This window comes from Numenius arquata, chromosome 3, assembly GCF_964106895.1.
Source record: "Numenius arquata chromosome 3, bNumArq3.hap1.1, whole genome shotgun sequence".
Classification (NCBI taxonomy): Eukaryota; Metazoa; Chordata; class Aves; order Charadriiformes; family Scolopacidae; genus Numenius; species Numenius arquata.
Genome location: NC_133578.1, coordinates 63,837,538 through 63,863,551, shown reverse-complemented (window position 1 = coordinate 63,863,551; position 26,014 = coordinate 63,837,538). Strand labels below are relative to the sequence as shown.

The following is a 26,014-nucleotide window of genomic DNA, read 5'->3' as shown; positions in this document are numbered from 1 at the left end:
AGACAAATTATTTCAGTAAAATCTAGAGAAGAATGAAATCTCCTGCTTAGGAGGATGCACAAGGCATGTCCACTGGTAAAGATAAATCTCAAGGACATAACTCAGTTTTATTTTACTTTCAGCTTCCCCATCAAGTCAGTGCGAAGTCCCCACTGAGTTACCTTTGCCCCAATAAAAGCTGAGCGAGGAAGACGACGATACCTTGAAGTGAGAAGGCCACTTCCTCAGCAATCAACCAAGTCCCAGCACCCCTTTCGAGGTCACTTCATCAATTTCAAATCTCTAAGACAGCCCTTTGCATGAGCTCTTGACTGCTAGAAGAGGATGGGCAGGGGATAAATGTGCAAAACTGGCCAGGGCAATCCATGAAGGTGAGCGGGGCCATCATCGCTCAGGAATCCCCCCTGAAACTCGTCTTAACAGAGGCAAAATTATTTCCCTGATGATGTGCACTGCTGATCATTTGCTTTCATTAATAAAACAATGGTTGATGTGCAATAAAAGCCACATCCTGACTTTCTTAACTCTGGAAAGATTTCAATAGCAAAGTAAATCCAGCTTTGCACCAAGTAGCAAGTCCTGACTTTATTTCCTCTGCAAAAATGTCAATAGCAGCATAAATCTCACTTCTGTATTTTATTTTCTTTTCCTCATTTTATTTAAGGAAAGTTTATGTCGTATATAATACACAAAAAATGCTTGGGTAAAAATAGGAATGAAATCATTGATGCTATAAAGAGGAGGGGTGGCATACCTTCCCTGTCCGTCAAGCTCCAAGCAGTTGGACCTTATAAATCATAGGAAGCACAGGGGTAATTATAGAACTGGAAGCTGATTACTGTAAACATTCAGAAGTAGCTCCTAGTCGTTGGAAGCTAGAGATAATGTAAGCAAGATTACAACCATGAAAGAACTGTGCAGGTCACTTATGCCCCCATTTTTCTCTATTCCTTAAAACTAGGTTTTCTGATAAAGCAACAAGCAAACTAGTCAATCTAGCACCTTGTATATTAACAACTTGTTAATATCATGAATTGTTTGTCACAATTAGTGTTGATTTGACAACATTCAGATCACCAGGATCTGATTACTTTCCCGTTGTGCGTTAAGCAACGTAGCTAACAGCTACTGCCAGCTTGTTCTGTCATCTCCTGGCATCCCTTCATCACTCCCAGAGGCCCTGCACCGTGTTTACGGTGGAAAATGCCTGGTCAAAGAAGGGCACATGCACTGAGAGTAGATGATGACAACATGTAAAATGGGTTTTAGTGCCAGAGTGTTCATTTCTTCACCCTCGGAGCAGTATGGAGAGAAAACTCTGTTTCCTCTGTCTCCTCCACCCTTGGACCTCCTTGGTGAAGGTGCATCTGCCAGCCACGTTGTGCTGGACCATGAAGAAATGTTTGACTTCTGCCTCAAAGATGTTACACCACCAGGACAAATATAGTAACACTTCACCTGAAAGCAATACCCTCTTTCTTGCCCAAACATACTAGAACAACTCTGCAACATGACCAAGAGGAAAGCTGCTTTTCTGGCATCAGATTGTGCCCTGCTCCTGTCTTCAAGTAGGAAAATGTACAGAACCTGGTATTTTTATTGTACATAGAAAATTTAGCTTATTTATTATTCTAATCCCTACTTGATCCTTTACACAGCTATTTACCTCAATTATATGTACTGCTGATAACAAGTTCTACAAGTTAGTTACCACAAGTGTAGAAGCATTGATTTTCATCCACATGCTTATGTTGTTGTTATATAATTCCAAATTCAAACTAAAACAACAAGCTTTTGAAAAAGCCACCCTTTTATTAAATAAAGTTACCTAGACTACTTCCTGAAATTACCTAAAACTTGGCCATATTTGACAAGAGCCCCTCCACATTATTTGTCCTGAAGAAAGTACTACAAAAGGTGTAGCTTTTGCTACCTGGCAGTAAATTTCTCACCGTGCTGTATAATCCCGTGCTCCAAAAGTCTGCGGCCGAGCTGCTCTGCTTCAGTCCGTGTAGTGGCTTCTCCTTCCTGGATCAGCCAGTCAATGAACTCCGATGCCACGAAGGTCCGTTCATACTTGACTCCTTCCTCTTCCCTGGCTTGCAGAAGAGTATTTTCAGAACTCATCAGCCTGGTATGGGGGAAAAAATTGGAAGACTTATTCTGGCAAATCTCACTGATATTAAGCAACCAGATGTGAACCTTTCACTGACTTACTAAATCTTTCCTCAAGCTATCAACCTAAACTTAGGATGTGAGTTATAATTGCTTAGTCAAAAAACGTAGGCTCTGTATCCCTGTGTGAAATTAATGCTTTCTCATTTTTCCCTAAAAGAAAACAAGGTTTTCCAGTATCACATTTCCCCTATTTAGTTCTTTAGCTTCTCTAAAAGTTAATGCATTATCAACTTGGAAACAAAGTCAGCCCAAAAGCACGAGAACATGACTAATGTGTTCAAAAATTCCTAATTAAGTTTTACAGTTAGCAGGATTATGCCCCAAAGTCATTTAGATGGTTTTGAAAATTCTCCTCCTAAGTCTTAAAACAGCAGCAGAAAAATTCAAGAGGAAGGAAAAAAGGTAGTTCTGTGGTTTGGGTGGTTGATAAATATTTAGCGTCCAACACCCAGTGATGCAGCTGCAATCAGTGAATGACACCTGAACACATTGTGACATCTGAGTCTCTGAGTCTCTGTGCCCCATTCGGCTCCGTGTAACACCAGAGTTCAGAGGAACATCCTGACATCTCTCTAAATCTCCTAGAAGCTGCCATGTACCTGGCTTAACTACACTAATAAAATTCTTCTGCATTGAAGTAACCTACAGAAATGACACGGTATTAAAAAAAAGAAAAAGCTTCAGTATTTTGTTAATGCATAAGTAAGGTTGACAGGTTGAAAGAGAAGACAGGTTGAAAGAAGAAATGACAATTGCTCCCTTTCAATACAGAATCCCACTTTTATGTTGTTGTTGGGAGACCAAGCACTAGAGATCCTTATTTATTAATTTAATTTCTGTTCATAATTATTTTACTTATTATAGGCTAATAACAAGATTAATGGTAAGACTTTCAGAATAATAGCTCAAGAATGGCATGGTTATTTGTTCCATGTAAGACTAATAAATCCTCTCCCTTCACCAACTATTTTGAAATTAAGGGCACAACTGAACAACAACATGAATATTCTGGAAGCGCTTAATCTTTGCCTTTCTAATAAAAAAATCTGAACTTCATGTAAATCCATACATGGGCTATCTTTTAAACTGCCGGCATGTCAAGAGTTCATGGAATATAATGTCACATCCTTTGGGAGGCATCAGAAAAATCTGTGCCATGAGAACACAGAGAAAAGTTTAATTTGAAATTACAGTGAGGAGGTTTGGCAGGACCCAGCCCTTGTGATTTCACCTCAAAGATTTATTCCTTTGACTTTAACAAGAGCTAACCAGAAGCCTGAACTAACTGGATCTGACCACCAGGCAGCAGATCACCAAACCAGGCAAAGGCTGCTCAGCCACAGCTGTACATCAGTAGCAGATAAAATGGACTGCTCGTTTAGATGTTGGTGCGTCATTGCCAGCACCCCTGAGCTGAGTAAGAACTAAGAAAGTCAAAATTAGCTGAAGTCAGGGATGAGGCCAAAAGCAAGAGTTTGTGCCACAGGGACAACGTGTTGACTCCAGAATTCTTGCAAAGACTTCATTCTTTTTTTATATTTTGATTTACAATCATGTGCCTGCGAGGCAACGTTTTGTCCCACACTAACCACATCTAATACAGACAGAGCTCCAAGGGATCATCTTTAAAAGTGTTTCGTTCACCAGGCTTTTTTTGCCACCAGAAAAAAAAAAAGCAAACCCAAAGCTTGTGTCTTTCTGCACCATCTGCTGCAAGGTTATCCAGAATCGGTTACCCAGGCTCTGCGGGCAGCAAATAAAAAATCCTTAGGACTGTGTTAATTGTTCTTTGATAAGTCTATAATTAGTTGACCAGCTCATTGAAGTCGCAGATAGAGAGGTCCTTGAAAAAGAGATGCTAATCATTAGATTTTTACAGAGACACAAAAGAAATTTGGAAAAATATCAAGTGGAAAAACACTCAGCTTGACATTTCACACCCTTCTGTGTGTGCCCAGAATAGCACTGCAAAGGATTTGGACTTGTGAACAAACAGACACGACAAATTGATGGTTTAACAAACCCAGAAACAGCAATCCATAGACTTACATCGCTAACTGAAGTAAATCACTGTAACTCCATGGCTGTCAACAACGCTGTACTAATTTACATCAGCCAAAAAACTGGCCTTTCGTTACCCAGAATTGGAAACTGCCTCTATCTCTTCCATTTTATCCTTGTTTCCAAAAAACATGGGACTATTCATGCCAAAACATATTCTTTGCTAAAAAACAGTGTTATCCTGCATTAAGGGAATGTATTTAGTCAAACACTGAAATTCAAACCCTTTTCAAAAGAAAATTTTATCCTTGTTTTATCTAAATAACTGCACCAGAGGATAAATTAACCACTGATGAGTTAAAATGAAAGTGATTCAAAGAATGCAGTCTCAAAGTTATCTAAATGATTTCCTGAAATTAGAACCATAAATCTGCACTTCTTCCACTGTGAAATCTGTTTGAAAAATCTCAGTTGAAGTCAACGTCATGAGATGACTTATAGCTCCTACACCCGACTGCACCAGAAACAACAATCCTGTGTGCCTGACCAAAACCTACTGAGAATTGCAAACATCATAAAAATAGGATGCCTGCACAACTTGATTTATTTTTTTTTTAAAGCTATGAAAGGTCTGTGCTGGTTTTATTTAAGATTTGCAGGGAGGGTCTTGTTGAACAGGAAACATGTTTATCTCATTTGATCTATCTGGTCAGTCCTGTAGAGTATGAAAACTGATACCATCTTTGGACCTAATAAACTATTTAACAATTTTCAGACAAAGCTGTAGGAAAACCAGTAGGTTTCAACTCTAGCTATAAACTTGAATGTCAAAGAAAGGATTACCAAAGTTCACAATAATGTCCAGGGAATCTGAGCTGATTTATGATTTTTAGTGCAAATAAAGGGGAAATACAGTTAGAGACTGATTTTACATCTTCAAATGGCACAAGTACAGCCACCGAAACATCCACAGTTGGTGAAGGAGGTAATGTCACAAGAGAGGAGAATCTAGGGTACAAGAAGCTTTGTGGTCACACAGAAGGGAGACAGGTGAGAGCTCCTCACTGTGGGGACAGACCTAATGTTCCTGAGAGAGGACAGGGCACAGGGCATTTACCCAAAACAGCTGCCTGAATGCAGGGAACCTGCCTAATGCCTCCATTCCTCTGCCCGTGCAACAACCTGCTGATCCTCCTAAAGCATTTTGCTCATTTTACCCATTGAGGGTACAAATCTGCATAGACCGATGTTGGATAACACGTCTGCAATTTTTGGCAAGCACGAACTACGCTGGCTTCTGAGCATAACAGTACTCCAGCCCTAATGCGGTGGGTGGAGAAGAGCAGGAAATAGTATTATAATGTCTATCTTAAACTAGCAAAGCCTAGTGAAGATCAGCAATATCTACAAAATTAGACACAGATTTTTAAAATATGCTGGATCCAGATAGATTTCCTTTGGAACAGTTGCATTTCTCTTGAAATTAGGCCTACAGGCATTTTGATAAACAAGTTGAATATACTGGTAAGTGACTTGCCGTCTGTGCATGAATACTGTTCCGCAGTTGTTGCCATTTAATAACTATTTGAATTGCATTGAACTAATATTTTCTTTCTCAACACTATAAGCAAACTGATACAACAGCTATATCACACACACACATTTCTTTGCAGAACTCTTTCCGTAGTAGTCTGACTTTCAGTATCAGATTTTGAGTTTAAAATGCATCCAATGAAACTGTGAAGGTGTTGCTAATAAGCGTGCATGGAGAAGGGACCCAATGAAATCCGGGTGCTCTGCACGCTGGATTTGATGCAGTAAACAAAGTGAAGCCCAGATAGCCCAGGTATGCAGTCTTATCTTCCACGAATATAAAATATTTCCAATGATCCATGGAGAATTTTGACTAGCTTTGATTGTCATGGACTGGTTTTGAAATGCCATGTATTTTTAATCTGTACTATATTTAGCACTCAGGGCTGGTTTTAAAAGTTTTTGAACCCTCTAGATACGTTGCCTAGGAGCAACCACCTCATGAGGATGCAGTTATATTTAGATATAGGTGCTGCTTTGGGAATTAACTCCTTTTCCAGGACAGGAACAATCTATACTGTTATAAACACTTTTCTGCTAATATAGAGTTGGACAAACTGGACACTAGACACGGGTTTGGAGTCAGTTCTTCATGCAGAGAAATGGGGATGGAAGCAGACACTGGAAGAAGAGAGTTCTTCTGACCACGGCTCCTCTCATGCAGAGGACTATTATCAGCCTCACCAAAAAAAAATTATTTTGCTCACAGAAGAATATAAATAGAAATATACAAAACAAATAGAAAAAAAGGTTTACTACTGTAGACGCACCAATTGGCTTTACATAATATAGGCCAGGCTTGTGGGCACTGCGTGTTATGGAGTCTAAAGGAGCAAATGCTGCACTTAGTAAGGCACAGGAGATTTTGGAGACGAGTGATTCAATTAATCTGTCCCAGGGAATCCAATAGAGGATTTTTTCCAGTGGTGTATTTTCTTATATCTTATACAATCATTATTTTTACTTTAAATAGTCACAGTCACTGAGTCTCAGGGAATTCGATATGATGGGTGCAAGAAAAGGAGTGGCATTTACAATTATTGGTTTATAATTCAGTTTAGTTGCTCTTTCACCAAATTGACCTTCAGAGCCTTCTAACCTTGAAAACAATATTTATCATAAGCTTTTAAACTTGGGATTGTCCTGAGTGCTTTATTCTGAGGGAAACAAAATTAGTCCAGGCAGAAGACATGGCTGCTGCATGCTTCTGCTCTAAGCAAGCAGGAGAGTGGGTGGGATTCAGTCTGGAAGAATACTTCAAGCTTTTTGGTAAGTAACACATCACAACTTTTGCATTAGTTTGTAGCATATGTCAACATGCATTTTATTCACTCTGCTTGAAAGTACTGTGTCACAATCTCTACATCCTGAATAAAAATGCCATTAATTATAGATTGAGAAGTATGCTTAAGCTGCCTAGTTATTTGACGGAAGTAATCCAGTGGGATATTCAGTATCTCAGCATAATCACCTGTTTCAAATCTTAATTAGATGTTCTTGGCTGGGATTTTTTTTAAACTGTATTTAATATAACCTTTCTGATGTAGAAGCTTTGCAGACTGGAACACTGAAGATTAATTTCACCTATTATTTAAAATCATACCTCTTGGTGAAAACACACAGTCTCAATAGATATGTAGCCACTTGTTCAGTACATGTCAATGTACTAAAGGTTTGGGTCTTGCGATTACAATTTTACAACCATTCATTAGTAATTATTTTTACAGAACAGAGTTCAAGGGATTAAATTTACACTGGGTTGTCACATAGGATGTATTTACAACACAGAACATAAGAAAATACAATTTCATTTTAAACAAAAGTGGACATGGTAGAAAAGAGAAAGAAAAATGGGAGAGAGAGAGAAGGGTTAGCAACTAAAGTCACGGGAGTACCCAGACCCACTCCTGCAAGATTTGAAAGACTCTCTCTATTCAAAAATAAACTAACAAGTATCATTTGTCTCCTATTTGCCTACTATTAGCAACACATTATGGATACAGAATGCAACATACTTTTCATACAGTCTTTGTCCTCTCATGAAGACCTTCACCTCATTGTCAAGTGGAAACGTCCCATCATCTTTTCTGAAGCGGTAGAACAGTTTGACATCTTTGAATTCCTTATGCTCATCACAGACTGAAAGGTAAAATAAATAAAACAATTCATAGGAGTTAAGGAGTTTAGAATCCATTTAGCAGGTATCACTGCTTAACTTCAAAGCAAGCACATATGGAGCCTAATCCTCTGTATTTCTGAGCATACAATTTTATTCAGTTCTAATAACTGATGAAAGGCTGGAGAAAACTTTCAGACAGGTAACCAAATTTCTGCATGAGGGGGATAGGTGTTCATCAGTTTTGTGAGCACTACTGTGATCTTAAAGAGCAAAAAAACACCCACCTGCTACATACCCGGGAAACCTTCTGATGAAAACAGTCTGTTAGCTTGTTTGTTTAAAAGGCCACCAGTGTAGAACACCCAGTAATTTAAATGGCAAACTTCTTAAAGTTTCTTGTATCAATTGAGTGATGCTGTAGGAAACTTGAGACTCACTGCAGAAACAGTCAAAATCAAAGACTTCCGCCCTCTTAAAATTGTCTTGATGGGTCTGCTGTGCCAGCTAATGAATGGCAGGTACAACAGGAACACAATGCAAAATGCTAAACAACGTTTATAAGAGAGCAGGTGACAATGGGATCCTGTAAACGCAGAACAGAGCTCCAGCAAGGACATTAATGGGAAAGATATCCCAACCAGGCTGCTCCTAGCGGAGTTGTCAGCCACACACAAGGCCTCACCTTCTGCACCACAGCAGCAGGAACTGGTACCCCTTCCACTTGACACGAGAGTTGAAAGGATGCTCTGAACATCCTGCAGAACCTGATCGAACCTCTCTGAATTTGCCCTAGCTGACTTCACAAAAAAAAAATATTAAATTTAAGTGCAATACACTATTTTATTTATTTTTTTTTAAGAAACACCTGCTCTATGTGTAACATATACACACGTATACATAAAATTTGTATGGAAGTTACAGTGTGCAATTGGATCCTGAGGTAGAAAACATTTGAAGATTGTTAAAGCTTTAAACAAGCATTCAGCGATAAAACATCTATTGCTCAATTAAATTAAGTCACTCAGGCGTCCAGGCAACTCTTCACTGACATTTTCTCAATAGAGGATTAAGTAGTCAGATTTGACTACCCTATAATTACTTTATTCTTTAACCATCTACCGTGAGTCCCAGTTTCCATAACAACCCAGAATTTTAATTTAATAGCCAAGCAGAAGCTGTAGAAGTGGCACTCATTCAATATGTGCATTTCTTACTTTAATTAAGGTGTCGTTAATGTATTGCAGATAGCAGCACTATCGCTGCACGTACAGTGACCCCTGCATGAAGTCAACATTCATCTGTTCGCAGTTGCTCTGTTTTCTCTTAAAAAAGAAACAAATGGTACATTTTGCCTTTTTGAAATGGGTAATACTATACGCTTGAAATCAAGGGCTTGGATCTTCTTTGTTTGTGTGCTTCCTAGCCTTTTTATGCACCAAAAGGCAACTAAATGCTATTACTGAACTGGAAGTCTTCTTTTCATCAGCGTAAATTGTTATTCAAGAAGCTGAAAGGAACAGATCTCCAATAGACAACAAGTTTAGGAGAAAATTAATCAGGGCACAGTCGGACCACTAACCTTTTTGCAGCTGTACCAGCACTAATGTTTGTGCAGCTGGTGTGAGGGACAGGGCCGGAGAACTAATCCACGTGAGAAAAATGACCTTTTTTTGCTGGCTGATTTTTCAGATGGGTTTTTCAGCTGGAAAACTGTGCTCTGGGGAGCTGGGAGGTGAGGACAGAGAGGAGAGAGGGGACAGGATCCAGCTGGGGCTGCTCTGGAGGCAGGGAAGCAGCAGCACTATCTCCAGTGTCTTCCCCACCTGTTCTGACATGGGGAACATCACTCCACACCTCTTCAGCCTCTCCGTGTCCCCCAGGGGACCTTGTGGAGCAGCACAGTTCAAGGGAGATGCTCCCTTTCTGGCAGGGTAAGGATCCTACTTGTCCTATACTTGGTTGAAAAGCAGGAACGGGATTTCCCTTTGTTTCACAGCAGTCAATAAAATTTAGTTTAGAACTTTTTAGCACCTGATATTGCACTTACCATGGTGGATAATGCTGTGATCCATCAATTTCTGCACCAGTTTAATTGCCGTCTCTCGATCAGAGGCCTCTTTATGGTCAATCAGCCAGTCAATGAGCTCTTTGGCAACGAAGCAGTTCGGGTACGTCTTAAGGTGGTGACGCCGATCTTTAATGACCTTCTCTTCATGCAGTCGGAGCCTGGGGGTCAAATCACCACATCGATATCATGTGTAAAGAGCCTTTGTAACTAGCAAGACTGGGACAAGAGTGGAGCAGAGGCACCCAAGCCCTGCTCACAGGATGGGCTTTGCTGGTGTTGGATGGAAGAGTCTCGGTGACACATGCAGCGCTGGTGTCTGACCACCAGGCAACCCACAGGAACCATTGTTTCAACTTTAAACCCTATACTTGGGAAAACTTGTTTTCTGCTCAGTGGAAAAGATTAACAAATGAAAAACAGCACAGAATACTAACCCCATTAAAATACTTCCTGCAGGTCAATTAAGCTGTCAATAATTTGTAATTAATTTTCCCACATTACCACTAATACGTTCCATGTTACTCTTTTATTTTGTGGTATCACTGATGTAGATTTTTTTTTTCTTAAATCTCCTTTTTTTTTTTTCAGTTGCAGTTTCTTAGTTTCTTCCTTGGTTGGGTAACTGCATTTTGCCTCCAGCTGCACAACAAGCATAGCATTTATGATTTAAAATTTAGGTGCAAAGCTGTTCCAACACAATGTTATCTAGCATTAAAGAGTTGCCTCCTACTCTAAATAAAGAGAAACTGATTTCTCACTCAGGAAACTGTTGGTAAATACTATCATTCTGCAAAATCTCCCCCATCGTCTTGAAAGCAAGTTGGTTGGCTGGTTTTGAGACACTTGGGTCAGAATGCAAGACCCTGATTAGAGTATTACCTTATTAGATCCTGATTAGAGTATTACCTTATTAGTATGGGGTTCTGCATCTTTATTTTTAGTCATTTTTTTCCAAATAAACAAAATGAGTAACATTATTAATAAATTAATGGATAGAGGTTTTAAAAAGTTTTTTTTTAAGTTTTCTGCTTTCTTGTTTCCATTTTAATTAACGATTTTAATAATTCTGTTTTTATAGTGCCATGTCTATACAACAGTTCTGAAGAAAGCATAGAAACCACAGCACTATGCTCCTACCACAAACAGAAGTATTGCTGTTCATTTTGAAGCGGCCGGGATCCTACCTTGTAAATACTCTCACTGACTTCAAAGAAGTTATGAGTAATGCTATAATAATAATTGTAGGGGGTACAACTATCTGTATTTCCGAGAGAGGGAGATATAGCGCAGAAGGGTGCTAACATGAGCCTCAAGAAGCACAGAGCAGGAGCCCAGTCATAAGACCAATATTCCTCTCAATGTGATTCCAGTGTGAAACAATTATTTCTCTTCGGAATCAAAGAAGGGGGAAATATCTACCAAAAACAGTGAAGAAAATATTACTAAGCTTTAAAAAAGGTTTACATAGGCTTCTACCTAAAAATAGTAGCAAAGCAATGTTTTTGTTTTTCATCATTTAGCCTTGAACTGCACTGGAATGCTTAAACCGTGATATGAATTCAAACCCAGCTTTGCAAGCATCATAAAAAAATGAACACTTTTATATTAAAAATACTGATAAATCAGATTAGTATTCTGGAAAGAAGTGCTAATAAATATCCCATGCATTGTGAAATTCTCTGAGCTAAAATACCTTTGCTTAAAGCATATTTTCCAGATGTGCTCTAGCAGCTGTTGCCATACTTAGAAAGAAAAGCCTGTAGTTTTAATTATAGAACATGCAATTATCAGTATGTCTGACTGAGCTTTAAATTTAAAATATATTCCAGGTTCTGTTAATGTTCATCCAGTCCTATGTTGCACAATATCTGCAAGAACAAAAATAGGGAAAGAGCGTATAATACATATGCAGGCGGCTCAACCCACCTTTCAGTCATCAGTGTAAGTCTAAATGGATAGAGTTCATGTGGCACAAGAGGGAACCCCCCTTCTATGAATTTCTTTGTCCAAACTCCACATAGGGGTTTGTCAGAAGTGGCCTGGTATTCCACAAATAAGTCAGTAGCCAAGAGCCCCAGAACTGAGTATTTATGTCTTAAATTCTGACTGAAGGCTTTCTTGCACTTGGTGGGCTTATAAATATTTCAATTTTTCTTTCTTTCAAAAGATATGGGTTCCCACTACAACTTTTTTCCTTGGTCAGAGCACTTACAGGATATCACTATATACCTTTTTGCCTATATCCATAAAAATCATGGAAATCTCATTACCTTAATTATCTCCAACCACTTGCTGAAGTGGATCCAAACTTGCTAAGAGGTTATGAAATCATTAAGTCAAACAGAGCATGACCACATAAGCAAGAAACCTGAAAAACCACATTTATCCACAATTTCCAAATGGAAGTGGGAACTTCTCCTGCAGTCTATAGCAATTGTATCCACACTGAATTATGTCCAGGCTAATTTATTTGGAATAAAGATCAGAAAGGGAATTCAGATTTTGTCCCTGGTAGTGTATGCTGTTCTCTTTGTCAGGGCTCCCTCACCTCTACAAACCTGCTAAAAATCAAACTGTATGGAGGAGAAGTAGCTCAATAGATTGAAGTTGCACCTAGTGTAAACTACAAACATAAGTGCCTCAGGTAAAGTTATGGAGTGTATATTGCAGTATGCAAATCAAAAATTTAGGCAGGAATTCTAAAAATGTGTCCTTGTTCAGAAATATTTGTCAGCCAAATCAGATGGGATAAAAAGGAACAAAATGTAGTGCTGAATGCAATTATACACTGGAACCAACGCTCAAGTGAAGTGGTAAGTTCTTTACCCCTTGGCATTGGGAAACAGGCTTCTCACCAAAAGACCTTGATGTTTTCCCTTTAAGTAACGTTAACCATTTTCTGTCAGCTAGCCTGCATGATGACTGGAAAAGACCTAACTTGACACCAGTCACATTTCTCTCGCCAGAAAAAGTTTTTCTCAAGAGCTGTTTAGAAGGATTAGTTCACCAACAAACCCTGATCAGTTTGAGGGGAGGAGGAGAAGAGAGAGGGCAAACAGCAAGGGGTGGTGAGAGGACACCTTGATTCAACAAGCCTTTGAAAAGTTGTCCTTCTTCCTACAACTTAAGAGCTTAACACCAGAAAACAATCTTGTGTACATCAGTACACCATCTGTATATAATTCCATATATTATTCAAGATTACCTGCCAGATTTTGCGCTTGGGGCCAGTCTCCCCTACCCGCGGAAAACAACAGGAGAACTAAAGCATTTGAGCAATTGCCTGTGAACTGTCACAGGCATATGCAATCCTTTAATATTCACAAATTGATATTCATGGCTCTTATTCATGCTTACAACAAATACAGACAGTCTGCATTTGCAAGCATGCGTGCCAAAACAGTTTTCTTGGGGACTTGTCTAAACGGGAGTTGCTCCTAATTAACAACATGTAGGGACTCTTACTCCAAATAGAAGTTCCTTCCTCCTGCGTAGCATGGAACGGGCCAACCCGGAACACCCTGCGTGTTCAGAGTTAATCAGGAACAATGTTATTTGTTGAGAGGACATTATGCATTTTCTCTGCCAACTGTCAGAAAAGTCATGATAATGGAAAAATCAGAATCTTTGCCTAGAAATGAAGCAGGCGCTAACTTGGGAAGAAACTGCTCTGGCATCTACATGAAACTTGCATTTTGTTTTCCACCAGGGAAATTATGCATTTTGAAGTTTCTTCCATCATTTTCTGAACCAACAGGTAAGGATTTTGCAAAGGCAGTGCCTGCACAAGAGTCTAACTTTCCCTTTAAACCCCAGAAAAAGCCAGCCTGCTGGCTGAAGACTGCAGTGATGTCACCAACTGGACCATGGTCCAAATATCTCACCCAGCTATTTCCCTCTCTTAAGTCTAGTAGTTTGTGCTTGGCTAACATAGATCTTGCAGAGCACCATCCAGTCCTGATTTCTATGCATGAAAAGACAAAAAGCCTCCTGCTCTTCTTGGTAGTTTTCTGAATAATCCATCTACCATTTCCAAGTGCATCCTATATAGTCCCTATGTTTATCCTAGCAAGGCTCAGTGAAAATGTGCAGGGGACAGGTTGGTTCCTGACAGTCGATAGACAACATGTCATGAAGACTTTCATATTGTTCTCCACTCGTTTACCACTTTTAACCTTCCTGAAGAAATCATACACACCCATACATACGCATATATCATAGAATCATAAAATCATAGAATAGTTTGGGCTGGAAGGGACCTTTAAAGGTCACCTAGTGCGACCCCCCTGCAATAAGCAGGGACATCTTCAACTAGATCAGGTTGCTCAGAGCCCCGTCCAACCTGACTTTGAATGTTTCCAGGGATGGGGCATCAGCCACCTTTCTGGGCAACCTGTGCCAGTGCCCCACCGCCCTCACTGTAAAAAGTTTCTTCCTTATATCTAGCCTAAATCTACCCTCTTTTAGTTCAAAACCATTACCCCTTGTCCTTTTGCAACAGGCCCTGCTAAAAAGTCTTTCTCCACTTTTCTTCTAAGCCCCCTTTAGGTACTGGAAGGCCGCAATAAGGTCTCCCTGGAGCCTTCTACTCTCCAGGCTGAACAACCACAACTCTCTTACCCTGTCCATAATATTTGTATGATATGATATATTTGTCTATATCATGTATCATGATATTTATTATATATATTATCTATATCACAGAATACATCATTATAGAATGACTTATTTTTAATGAAAGAACAAAATGTCAGTGAAGGCACCATTTAAAACTGAGATTCTTAGTAGAACTTACTAATTACTGAACAATATACATTGATGTTGTAATTAGTCATAGCACGAAGCATGTCATGCCCCGGAGTGCTCAACCGCCACTGATGAGTTCCAGCAAGCTCACGGGTTACTGCTGCATTACAGCTCATTGTAGCATATATCCTCCATTTCAGTGACTATCCCAGCCTGAGCACTGCTAGTCAGTACGCACTGAACTACTACAGTTTTACCACCTTAAGGTAAATTCTAAACAAAACTGTATTCAATCCCTTGGAAAATAATAGTGATATGCAGAGGAGTAAAGCATTGCAGGTGGTTTCCGCCATCTTCAAATTCATTCACAAGTTTTATATATTTAGAACTTCTGTCACAGGATTTACTTATTCCCAAGTAAAGTGAGTCACAACATCCTTTGTGACAATAACATATGGGCAGAAAAAAATATGTTGCCAAAGATAAGGACAATTCACAGTGGCTAAAGAGCATGGGTTTTCCACACCTCTTCTCAAGGGACATCAGAGGTGCTCTGCTGGCAGGTAGAATTGCCCCTTTCTGTGGGAAACAGAACAGGTTTGTATATCCCAGAGGTCACAAAGTTTAGCTGTTTTCTGAACATAAGCATATGACCTCTCTACAGGTAGATACTTACGAAGGGATGGCATTTTCCAAAGTGTCTCACTGACTTCCAAGCATAATTCCCACTGGAAGTTAAAACTCACAGTCAGATGCCCACCCAATTCATTACAAAATAAGTGAGCATATGGCAGCATTTGTTTATATATACACACCCAGGAAAATACAGAACTACATGAAATGTTCTTTACACTAAAATTTTGCCTTTGCACTGTCAGCAAAAAAAAATAAAAAATAGGTCACTGACAGTATAAACTTTGTACACAGAGGCAATCGTGAAGATACTCTGCAAATGCGATGTGTATTGCTGCGACAAGCATTTCCAGCTGGGCTTGCCAAGTCTCAGCTGAAGTGTCAGTGGTTTGCCACTGCCTGTTCCTCTTTCTATTTATGCTTCAGCTCTGCAATCACTCAGTTCTGTTACTTGATATTCACAGGAGTTAAAATACCCTTTAAAACATGGGGTCATACTGGAAATAGGATGAAGATATTTCTGTGTTGGTGACTGTGGCAGAGAAGGAATTCTACCATCTGAAATAGGGTTTGAGAGAGTATCTTCAAAGCAGCTCCTGATATCAGTTCTCATCACTGCGTTTATCTCCACTTTTTTGCCCAGAGCCATGTTGTCAATGTGAGGAGATGCCAGAACACAGAGACAGATAAAGAGATTTCAGATAAACCAGCTCTTGGCGCACTGCAGAAGAAAGTTCAAAGCTTCCAAAGAAGTGGTGGTCTACCAGTGCTCCTGTGGCTTTAAATAAAACATTGGGGCTGCCTCTTTTAAGAAGTCTTTTTTTATAGAAATGCAGAAGGTAATAAGGTTACTGAGCGTGCACCCGAGAGCGCACAGAGACATCCCCAATACTCATAACACCTTACTAACACCAGAGGGGGTCAAAGCAAGCTCTGGGGAACAGACCGAGGCATGGTGCAGGGTTTAGGATTAAATCAAAACAATGTCTCTTCCAGACACTCATCCAGTTCACAAATTCAGGCCAGAAATTCAGACCCACAGCCTCCCTTGTGAGTACTCTATGCTGCAGAGGAAATTAGGTCTGTGTGTTTGTATTGATCTGTCATAAAACTGGAGACCATTGCAAAACCAATGTTTATATTTTTGAACCTCAAAGGTGTAAAATCTGAGCCTGTATCTGGTCTTCATTTAAAGCAACGCAGCATAACATTGTGGATCTGGTAAAACAGTGATTGCAAATAGGATCTTTAGGTGACTTTTATATCAAGTTTTGGAATCTTTATGTTGGCATTTCTCTAGGGATTGACTCCATAAGGGAAAGAAATGTGCTCAATGGACTGCTGACTCCCCTCCACTTTTCTCTTTAGGCTGTGATATACCCACGTGTGAGAGTAGTCTTCCTGTGTCACCAAATCAGACCAATATTTGTTCACTTCTCTTTTTCAGGAAGCAGGAAAACTTGCAAGGTATCTTGCAAGGTTACAGCTCTAACAACACTTTCTCCTCATGTCCACAGGAAGCTGTGAATCTCCCTGCCTGCCAAGCCATTTCACTTTCATTTCTTTTTTAATCAAAATGTGTAGAAACATGAATAATACTGCCTGTGCACTTGAACCTTGAGAACTTCTGTCTCACTGGAAAGCATAAAACTGAGTTTTACAAAGATGAAAACACAAAGTGCAAGCAAGTTATTACTTCACCTGCTCCTAGTCATAAGGAAAATAGAAGCCTGCCTGTCTTGTTCCAGCCGCTTGCCAGAACTCACAGTTCTCCTCCTCTATAAGGAAGTCAGATAAAATTGCGCTCCTCATTCATGTGGGAATGAGCCCTAGCTCGTGCACACATGGGACAAATGCATGCAGGTCAAGGTCTATGTGATACTACTGTGTGGATCCCCAAAAGAACCGATGTATTTTTTTGCTGAAGAACAAGCCATCTTTGCTTATGTCCATCAACCAGGTTTTATTCACATTATTTTTCTGTGTCTTCATTGCAAGGATCTTGTTAGGCTTAATAAATCAATAAATACTGCGGGGACTAATTTTCTTGGGGATGTCTTCCCAAAACTAAACTGAAGACTTCTATCTTAAACCTCGAAAATTTCAAAGTGGAGACCAAAAACCATAGGACAACTGTTATAGACATCCCTTGACTGGATTAACGCAGTAGCCAAAGCCCACCAACTCTCATGGACTTATGCTGAAAATCACTCTCAATAAAGGAAGTATTTTACGGATAGAAAACTGCAGTGTAGGGCTCATGGGAGGCCAGTGAAAATCAATTGTGTCAGGCAACATATACCTGTTATTGCAGTAATACAGTTTGGAGAGGTGAATGTTCCTTTGAAATGCTACACGGGGCAAATACAGGGCAAATACGGGTCAAACAGCCCAAGCCCTACTGCTACAGCTATTCCCACCCATCCATCTCCCACAGCATCTGGAGAAGAGCAGATCCACAACCCCAGAAAGCACCGCAGTACTGACCGGGTTTGCACTGCAAACAGCAAAAAGGTGTTATCTGCTGGAGGTAACCCAAGACATTCATGGGAGAACTGAAATTAGCCAAGTGCCTTATCTCAAGTGTAGTTGTGACATTTGTCCCACCCTGTCAATGAGTGACAAATAGTTTTCCTGAGACATTTTATAGCTTTGGGTAACCCCTGATCTCAAAGTCCTTCCAGGCATGGCTGCTCTCAGCCTGAGAACCGCAGACCTGCAGGAGTTCTTCTCCACAATATTTTACGCTCCTCAGAGGGTCACCAACTGTTTGCTCTCCTTTCAGTGGTCCTTGGCAACCCTGCTGAAAGCAGGCAAAAGATTTTCTGCCTTCATCACTAACAATGTGTCATACTGCAGTAATATATCATTTGCTTTTAGCAATTGTTTTCCATCTCTACGCAAAACTCTTAACCGACTACTGTGCTGCGTAATCATGAGTGTCACTAAGCAAAAATAGCCAGTACCTGGCAGGTAATAAAATGAGTAATAAAATACTTAGTACTATGTACTATTGTTACCAAACAGAATTTTATATTGAGGCTATGATTCAAGACTTTTTCATCCCTTCCAACAAATATGTAGGTTCATCTTAAGATGAGTATAGATGCAGTACTCTTTTAACATACAGTGTGTTGTATTAAAACCATCACACTTTGTTTATCTCTTCCCATTGTAAATTAATAGCTTCTTTTTTTTTCATGTTTAGTGTAACTGCATTAGTGGGCTTTATTTTGAAGGAAGCTGTGAAAGCAGCAAGTTAAAAAATTCTGACTAGAAAAGGCACTCTGTATTGAATTTCTTTAAATAAAAAACTTATTAACATATTTGGGCACTGATCCATGCTTTTTTTTACCTCCTATGGCTGGCAATACTGCAATATGCAGGATGTTACTCTGACAGAAGATGTGATTCAAGGGAGTTTTTTCCACTATCTTCCAGAAGACTATTGAAATCCACTGACTGACCACTAAATTGTAAAACTGGAACTGATGCAAATTTTTAAACACTGAAAGTAATGATCCATTTGACTGGATCACCTAGAGGTGATTAAATTGTTAGCGGGTGACGTTCACAGTGTAAAAATAGAAATGGAGGAACAGGTGAGACTATAAAATGCAAGGTCGTGCACTAACAACAAAATGCTCTGCTGAAAACTGAGAACTTGGAGACTGAAAGCAACAGAGAGTAAGAAATAGCTGAATATGCAGTAGCTAAACTTTCACTGGCTACAGGCTACCAACAGGCTGAGACCATACTAAAACCAAAGGCAATCTTAGGTTGTACTCACAGAGATGCTTCCAGAAATGATGGGAAATCCAGTTGTTCATGTCATTGTATGTGATACTACAGGACATGCTCTAAATATGGCATATCATTCATGCCATCCTCATTCAAGAATGATAAACTCAAGGAGATGCAATGAAGCAGCACTACGCTGGTATGAGAAAATATGAGCCAGTCTCATGAGCAGAGACAAAAAGATACTGGCTTGGGAGTCTAGCCTTATCTAAACAAAAAGTGAGAGGAACAGAATTGTTGTCTATAATGTTTCAGAGATTAATCTATAATCAGCAGAGTATAAGAAAAGCTATTTAAGTGATGCTGAGGGATCCTAAGGTAAAAATTAGACAAAGTTTTGGAGCAAAATTTTCTAATTGTTACTTGAGGCAGAAATGTAAATAAATTTTAGAGAACTGTAATAAATATACCAAAGGATTATATGTTATAATATTCTGCAGAAGACTTTCCACTCATGTGTTTTATAATTACATGACTTCCACTGAGTTCTACAAAAAACATTGGGAACACTACAGGGTGGAGGAATATCAGAGGCTGGCCTTTGAACGCACTTTACCAGGACTTGTAGCCTTTTTAAAGTCCTGTTTTATGTCAGCTGCAAAAAAGAAAAGTTCAAGTGGTGCCTATTATTAAGTTATTTGTTATTTATATTAAGGTTTTTAGTAAAATTGGGTATGCAGACACATACAGACATTCTTCATGTGCTTGCCAAAGCACAGGAGCTGTAAGTACGAGGAGAGATGTCCGTATTTGTGAGCACGCCTCCTTGATTTCTGCAACAGAGTATTGCTTGGTTTTCATTTTTACTTTTCAAGCATACAACAGTCCTTATGGGGCTGACGGGAAGGGTAAGTATTTAACCGGCCTGTCTCTATTCTACAGTCAACGCCAAACTAGTGGCATGTTTTCCTCCAACATCTGAGGGAAATGCTACGACCTTTGCAATGTACAAATGTGTCAAAAAACAACTGGGGATCTGCTGTGCAGAAACGCCATCAGTTGGCGAGCAGCATGCAGAGAGGCCAAGGGCCTGGTCTGCTTCCTTGCTAAATCAAAGCGTAGAAGCCAGAAGGATCTGCAATAGCAGAGGATCCCTCTGCCAGCTCCACAGCCCAACTCTGCATTTTACCCTTGGGTGAAGTCTCTACATGTCTGTACCCGGCTGGCTTTCCATGTGCAACACCCACTCATCCCGCAGAGACACAAATCACCGAGTTCGCAGGAACCTCCAGCCCCTCATCTGAGATCTTGTGATGCTACCGCAAAGAACCTGACTGTATAGTCATAGTCACCCTCATCTTTTCAAGCCTGGAATTTGTCTAATTTTATATAGGGACATATGATTTTTTTAAAAAATATATTATTGAAATAATATAGAGTATGCAATTATTAAAGAAAATAAATCGAAACAGGACAGAAGCCTAAATAGACTCATGTTACAGCCTTTTTCAGTTCCCCTAAGTTGTCATGTTTGCTTAAGAAAAACATTGCTTTGAGTGTAAAATATAAGCCAGTATGACCTTCACAGCCAGCTGGAGGCAACAAATCAGTATAATCCTAATTAACATTCTGCTCATTTCATAGAATCATAGAATCATAGAATGGTTAGAGTTGGAAGGGACCTGTTTTTCTTAAAGAGAAACCTGTAACACCCAGTAAGGTTTCACTGCGAGTGCCAAATGAAAAAGAAGAAATGAATCACTATCTACAGAGAAAAAAATGAAAGATGTCTCGAAAAGCTATTGATTGCCCCAAACTACACTGAATGAGTTCCAAACGCATATATTCCAAACGGTAACAATGATTTTACTCAACAATTCTGCAACATAATACTACTGGATTCGTTTTTTAAACACAAAAAGGATTGATCTCTGATGTAAATGTTTTAATGATAAAGAACCATCCTATCTGCTTTAAATCTCTTTCTTTATCTAGGTCATACAGACACATAACATGAAGAATTACGGTATATGAATTTAAGGGGATTACTCAATGGCATGAAGTTACTCACTGCTTAAACTCTGGCAGGCTAACGAAGAACTTCATCAAGGAAAATGTATTCATAAAAATCCTAGTAAAAGCCTAATTCTATTTAAAGGATTTTAGCCTGGGTATTGTTTCTTTGGATGAGCTCAGCATTTTTCTACATCTGACACATGATAAGAACATATACACAGCTGCTGCATAACCACTCTATGAATAGTTCCTTCTGTCAGGATGCTATGAAGGATCTTGTCTTGTTTGATTAGGCCTTGTAAAACGTTCACAAGTAGATGAGCTTTGAAAAGATAAATATTATAGAAGTGTTCTTCCTCTGGTCTTAAGATTAAATTGAAATTTTCCTTCAAAATAAAAAATAAGTCAATAAAGAGCCCAGAAAAGTTCTGCTGCTCTACTGAACATCTTGCTTCCTTTGCTGGGCCATGTGTTTGCCATTTCTCATACTAGGCAAAAAATTCTCCCTCCGCACATGCAGAAATCTCAGTGAACAGGTATTTATGTGCTCTGACAATAAATTCAAACTGTGACTTCGTACTGCTTTAATAGCTCAGAACATGCACCCTGACCTGTATTCACCAAGTAACGGCATCAGCTTTACATATGGTATCAGCCTCAGCTGAATGCTTCAGACTTAGATTACAACAATATGGTTATGTTTACAGCACACTCCAAACTCTGGGTCAGGCCTGAACTTGAATCCAAAACACATGTTGCACAGACATGTTAGGGAGAGGCTTTAGACGGGCAACACGACAAGAGGAGGTGAGAGGTTAGGGCCTGCACTGTGCCTTTACACAGGCTCAGATACTCACCTATCATCGGTGTTAATGGCCCAACATCAACACTGTGCGTTAACCCTAAATCCAATTCATTTACTCAAGACAACCCTTGACATCACCTGCCCTGAAGAAAGGCAGGATCTGTAGGAGCCTGGGTATGGTTGCTCCCCAGATGGTGCAAACGACCATGGTTGGGCAGGGGGTCCACAGGCACTTCTTGTTGTAGCTACCCAGACACGTGGAGACATGCTAAAGAGCATGCCAATGTTTCGTCCATTACTTGCCCTGGCTACCAATGCACAATACAAACAGTGCCAATTAGGTCTCAATTTGAACATAACTACAATGAGCTTTCCGAATGCTGGACTATATAAGATTTCAGTCCCTATGCAAGTTGGCTGTACATATATGAACTGCTGAAACTGGAAAAAGGTTTGTGGCTGCTGAAGACATGAAATCATTGATCAAGTGGCCAACGCCTTTCTGTGCCTTTTTCCATGGGTCTATCCCTTTCTGAGGTGGAATACCGATATTTTACATGAAAAGATATGCTGTGTACAGTCTTCAGTCTGCAAGCAAAATGTCACAATTTTCAGTCCACTGGATCTTTTCCTTAGCCACTATATGCTTAAATAAATTCTTCTCTCCATGTTTATTGTGCTTCTCCTAAACAGTTTACGCAATCCTTTTTTCTTCCTCCTTTGCCCCAGTAATGTGTTTCCCAAGAGTACCGTTGTTACTGGCCTCATATAAACTCAGATGTTCCATATTCATCAGAAAACAAATCAACACAGAGTACAAACATATTTCATGTGAAATTATGTAGGATACACTGTTTCAGCTGGTATCGATTTATAGATTTAACCAAAAGACGTCATACGAAGTTCTTAATACATTAGTTTGGAGCAGCAATAGCCCCTCTGTAGCGGAACAAAGTGAATGCAAGCAATTATCTTTCAACCACCACTGTTTGATTCATTACAGTAGGCCCAAAGTATAGTACTTGGAAAAACACCACTTTATAGAAATTTAAAATGATTGGATTTTCCCCCCTTATTGAATATTTTTAAAGGATCTAGGCCTTGCAGCGTTGTGCTAAAGCACAACGGCATACAGAGAAAGCAACAAATCTCATTGTTTCGTGGGTGTTGAAAAAAATATTACTATTTTCAAAAAAGTGGGATAATGGTTGGGCACGTGCCTGATTTAATCATGTCTTTGATTGCATCTGTAAAGGCAAGGGAATGTATCTCGTTACCTTCCAAACGGATTATTGGATAAGATATGCCCCTCCGAGGGAAGAAAGTGTTAACAGTTCCAGTATCTTCTTCCCTCAATGCGGGACTGAAAACCCACTTTCCACAAGCAAAGCTGGAGCCGCAGGACTATGGAAAAAATGGAATTTATGCACACAAATAAACTCCCAAACTGGGCCCATTGTGCACAGCGTGAGAAGATCTGAGAGTGCTCGATCTGTTTGTTGTGTATCACTGTGCAGGCAGTGGGAACAGAGGAGCAGGTGGCTTGCCCTGAGATTGCTGTTCCTCTTGTAATGCCAACACGATGTAATGCCAACACGATGTAATGCCAGCAGGTTTTCTTGCACTAACGTGATCTACTGGCCTTCCAGCATGTGTTACTCTGTACACTGCCCCCAATCTTTTCTCTGTTCTCATCCTTCAAGGACTGATATAAAACCAGCATGTTCTAAGTATCCGTACTTTGGGTTCTGTCCTACAAGTTCTTAAGAAATGGATCTACAGATAAGCTCACAGATACCTTGAAAATCTCTCTTGGTGGCAGGAAGAGTTGTGATGTTGGCATCTCGTGAATATCACGTGATCTGGGGTAAAATCCTGGCCTGACTTAAGACAGTACAGTCAAGGAAATCAGGTTCTCGCCTTCACATCTTCATAAAAATCTCAGTGGAAACAGAGAGATTTCAAAAATTCTTGGGCATTCATTTGGAAATTGATGCACTTCTTGTCCTTAAATTCACTTGAAAAGTTGGACAATGTGAAAGGAGTGGTACTGCATCCATTGGACGAGCTCATCCAGCTGATTTTGCACTGAAGTAGGCTAGGAAGTATTCTCAGAAGCCCTCCCACCAATGCAGCTGAGTGGATAATGATCTCTGGTTACCAGCCAGTAACAAAATGCTGATAACATCAACCACCACAGCTTAAAGAAGACATCACACTATGTCTTCATGAAATATAGAGTAAGCCAGGTTGGGAGGGACCTCTGGAGGTTATCTGGTCCAACTCATACTGAAAGTTAGTCCAGTTAGTCCAAGTTGCTCAGGGTCACGTCCAGGCAAGGTTTTATTATCCCTGAGCTTCTCTGGGCCCCTCTTCCAATTTTTCACTTACCCTCACTGTGAATAATTCTTTCCAAATATCTAATTAGAAATTCCCTTGCAAATTTTGCCTACTGCCTCTTGTCCTAACCCTGGGCATCTTGGAAAAGACTCTGTCCCTGTTTCCCTACATCTTCTCATTTAAGTAGTTGCAACCAGCACTAAGATCTGGAGCCATCTCTTCTCTGGGCTGAGCAGACCGAGCCCTTGGCATCACCTTGTACATCACGTGCTCCAGCCCGAACCCACCCTGAGAACCAGCCCTCCTTGGGGCTTGCTTCTTGTACGAAGACACCTTTTTGCTGTCTATTTTAGATAATAGCATAATTTTGCATAAATTAAGGTTAAATAAATAAATTAAGGTTATTAAAATAAGCTTTTAATAAACCTGGCTTTATTTCTTTTGTTCATCATGCTTTTAAGAACCTACTTTTATCGCCTTGTCTAATTAGACAAGCAGCAATATGATACCAATGGCTCCTATTATGGAGTCATTTTTCTTGTCACAGAGTTCTACTTATTAATTTGACCTCATCTATTTCTACCATTTCCCAAAACACTTGAAAGGTCTGAATTTGTCCAAATGCTATTAGTTTTGAAAATACTTTAATTGTCCAAGACAAGTCTTTAAGTTTCTAGCCCCAAATAGTTCTCAAAATGGTATTTGTACAGTCTGTTTTGGGATTTGTACATATAACGCTGCTATGAGCTTCTTCACATCACAGTCTCCCACTGTTTGCACTGACCAAGCAACAAAATAGCCATTTAAGCTAGGAGTTACTCTTTCTACATCTTAGTAAAAATAAATTAATTTCAGCTAGAGGGAAGTATAAGTTAATTATATCCTGAGCGTCAGGAAACAATTAACAGCTTTCTATTATATCATCCTGATTTCTAAGCTATACAATTATATGCTACTGCAGAAAAGGATGTGTAATTATCAAGAGAAGGATCTTTTCTGCAAAAAATGAAAGGAAATTGTTCTCCCACTGACAATCAGTGCTATAAATAATGCGTAGCTAATATCTTTTCAGAAGCCATTTCCATTATTTGCAATCCTAACTTTGAGTGACGTGTCTCACTTCTCTGGAGATATTCAAAACCCGCCTGGATGTTTTCCTCTCCAACCTGCTCTGGGTGAACCTGCTTTGGCAGGGGGGTGGACTTGATGATCTCTGAAGGTCCTTTCCAGCCCCTAAAATTTTGTGTTTCTGTGATTCTGTGTTGGCCATATGCTGACAGATTGTCCTACCAAAGAGGATAAGCATAAGTGCTGGACTCTAATTCCTCTGACAAGCACTTACAACTTCAGCTTCCTGTGAATATTCTGCAATACTCATTGGAATGAAATTAAAAATCATTGTTTTTATGAACCATACTGTAATTATGCCTTGTGTTTGGTTTGTCTCTTAAATCAGAGCTGGGAATGGCTTGTGAATACACAAAGGAAGACGCAGTCTTTCTTTAGGCAGCCCCAAGGCTTTAAAGACATGAGTAACAATGTGAAGAGCAACGGATACAACATACGAACACTTCTTTTTAACTCTTGCCAATAAACTCATTTGGCCCAATGTGCAGGAAAGTGGTGAAAACACAGAGCCAGTGGGTTGTACAACAGTTCAGCTGAACATTAATGGAAACATTATGGCAATATACCCATTTTGGCAACGGCCCTTAGTGTGCGAAGCAATGAAAAGGAACCCACATAAACCTCCACAACTCCAAGTCAAAGGCCA

The 26,014-nt window shown here is 39.7% G+C and overlaps 1 protein-coding gene across 1 annotated transcript in view; it reads right to left on the bottom strand.

The window, feature by feature from the left end:
• Window positions 1–26,014, bottom strand: part of DEPTOR (DEP domain containing MTOR interacting protein) — a 77,614-nt gene that overhangs the window by 39,879 nt on the left and 11,721 nt on the right. Inside the window, exons 3-5 of the mRNA XM_074144752.1 lie at window positions 9,939–10,117; window positions 7,788–7,911; window positions 1,953–2,131 (exon numbers count right to left, since the gene is read on the bottom strand). Of these exons, the coding sequence (XP_074000853.1) occupies window positions 1,953–2,131; window positions 7,788–7,911; window positions 9,939–10,117 (482 nt within the window). The remainder of the gene's footprint in view (window positions 1–1,952; window positions 2,132–7,787; window positions 7,912–9,938; window positions 10,118–26,014) is intronic.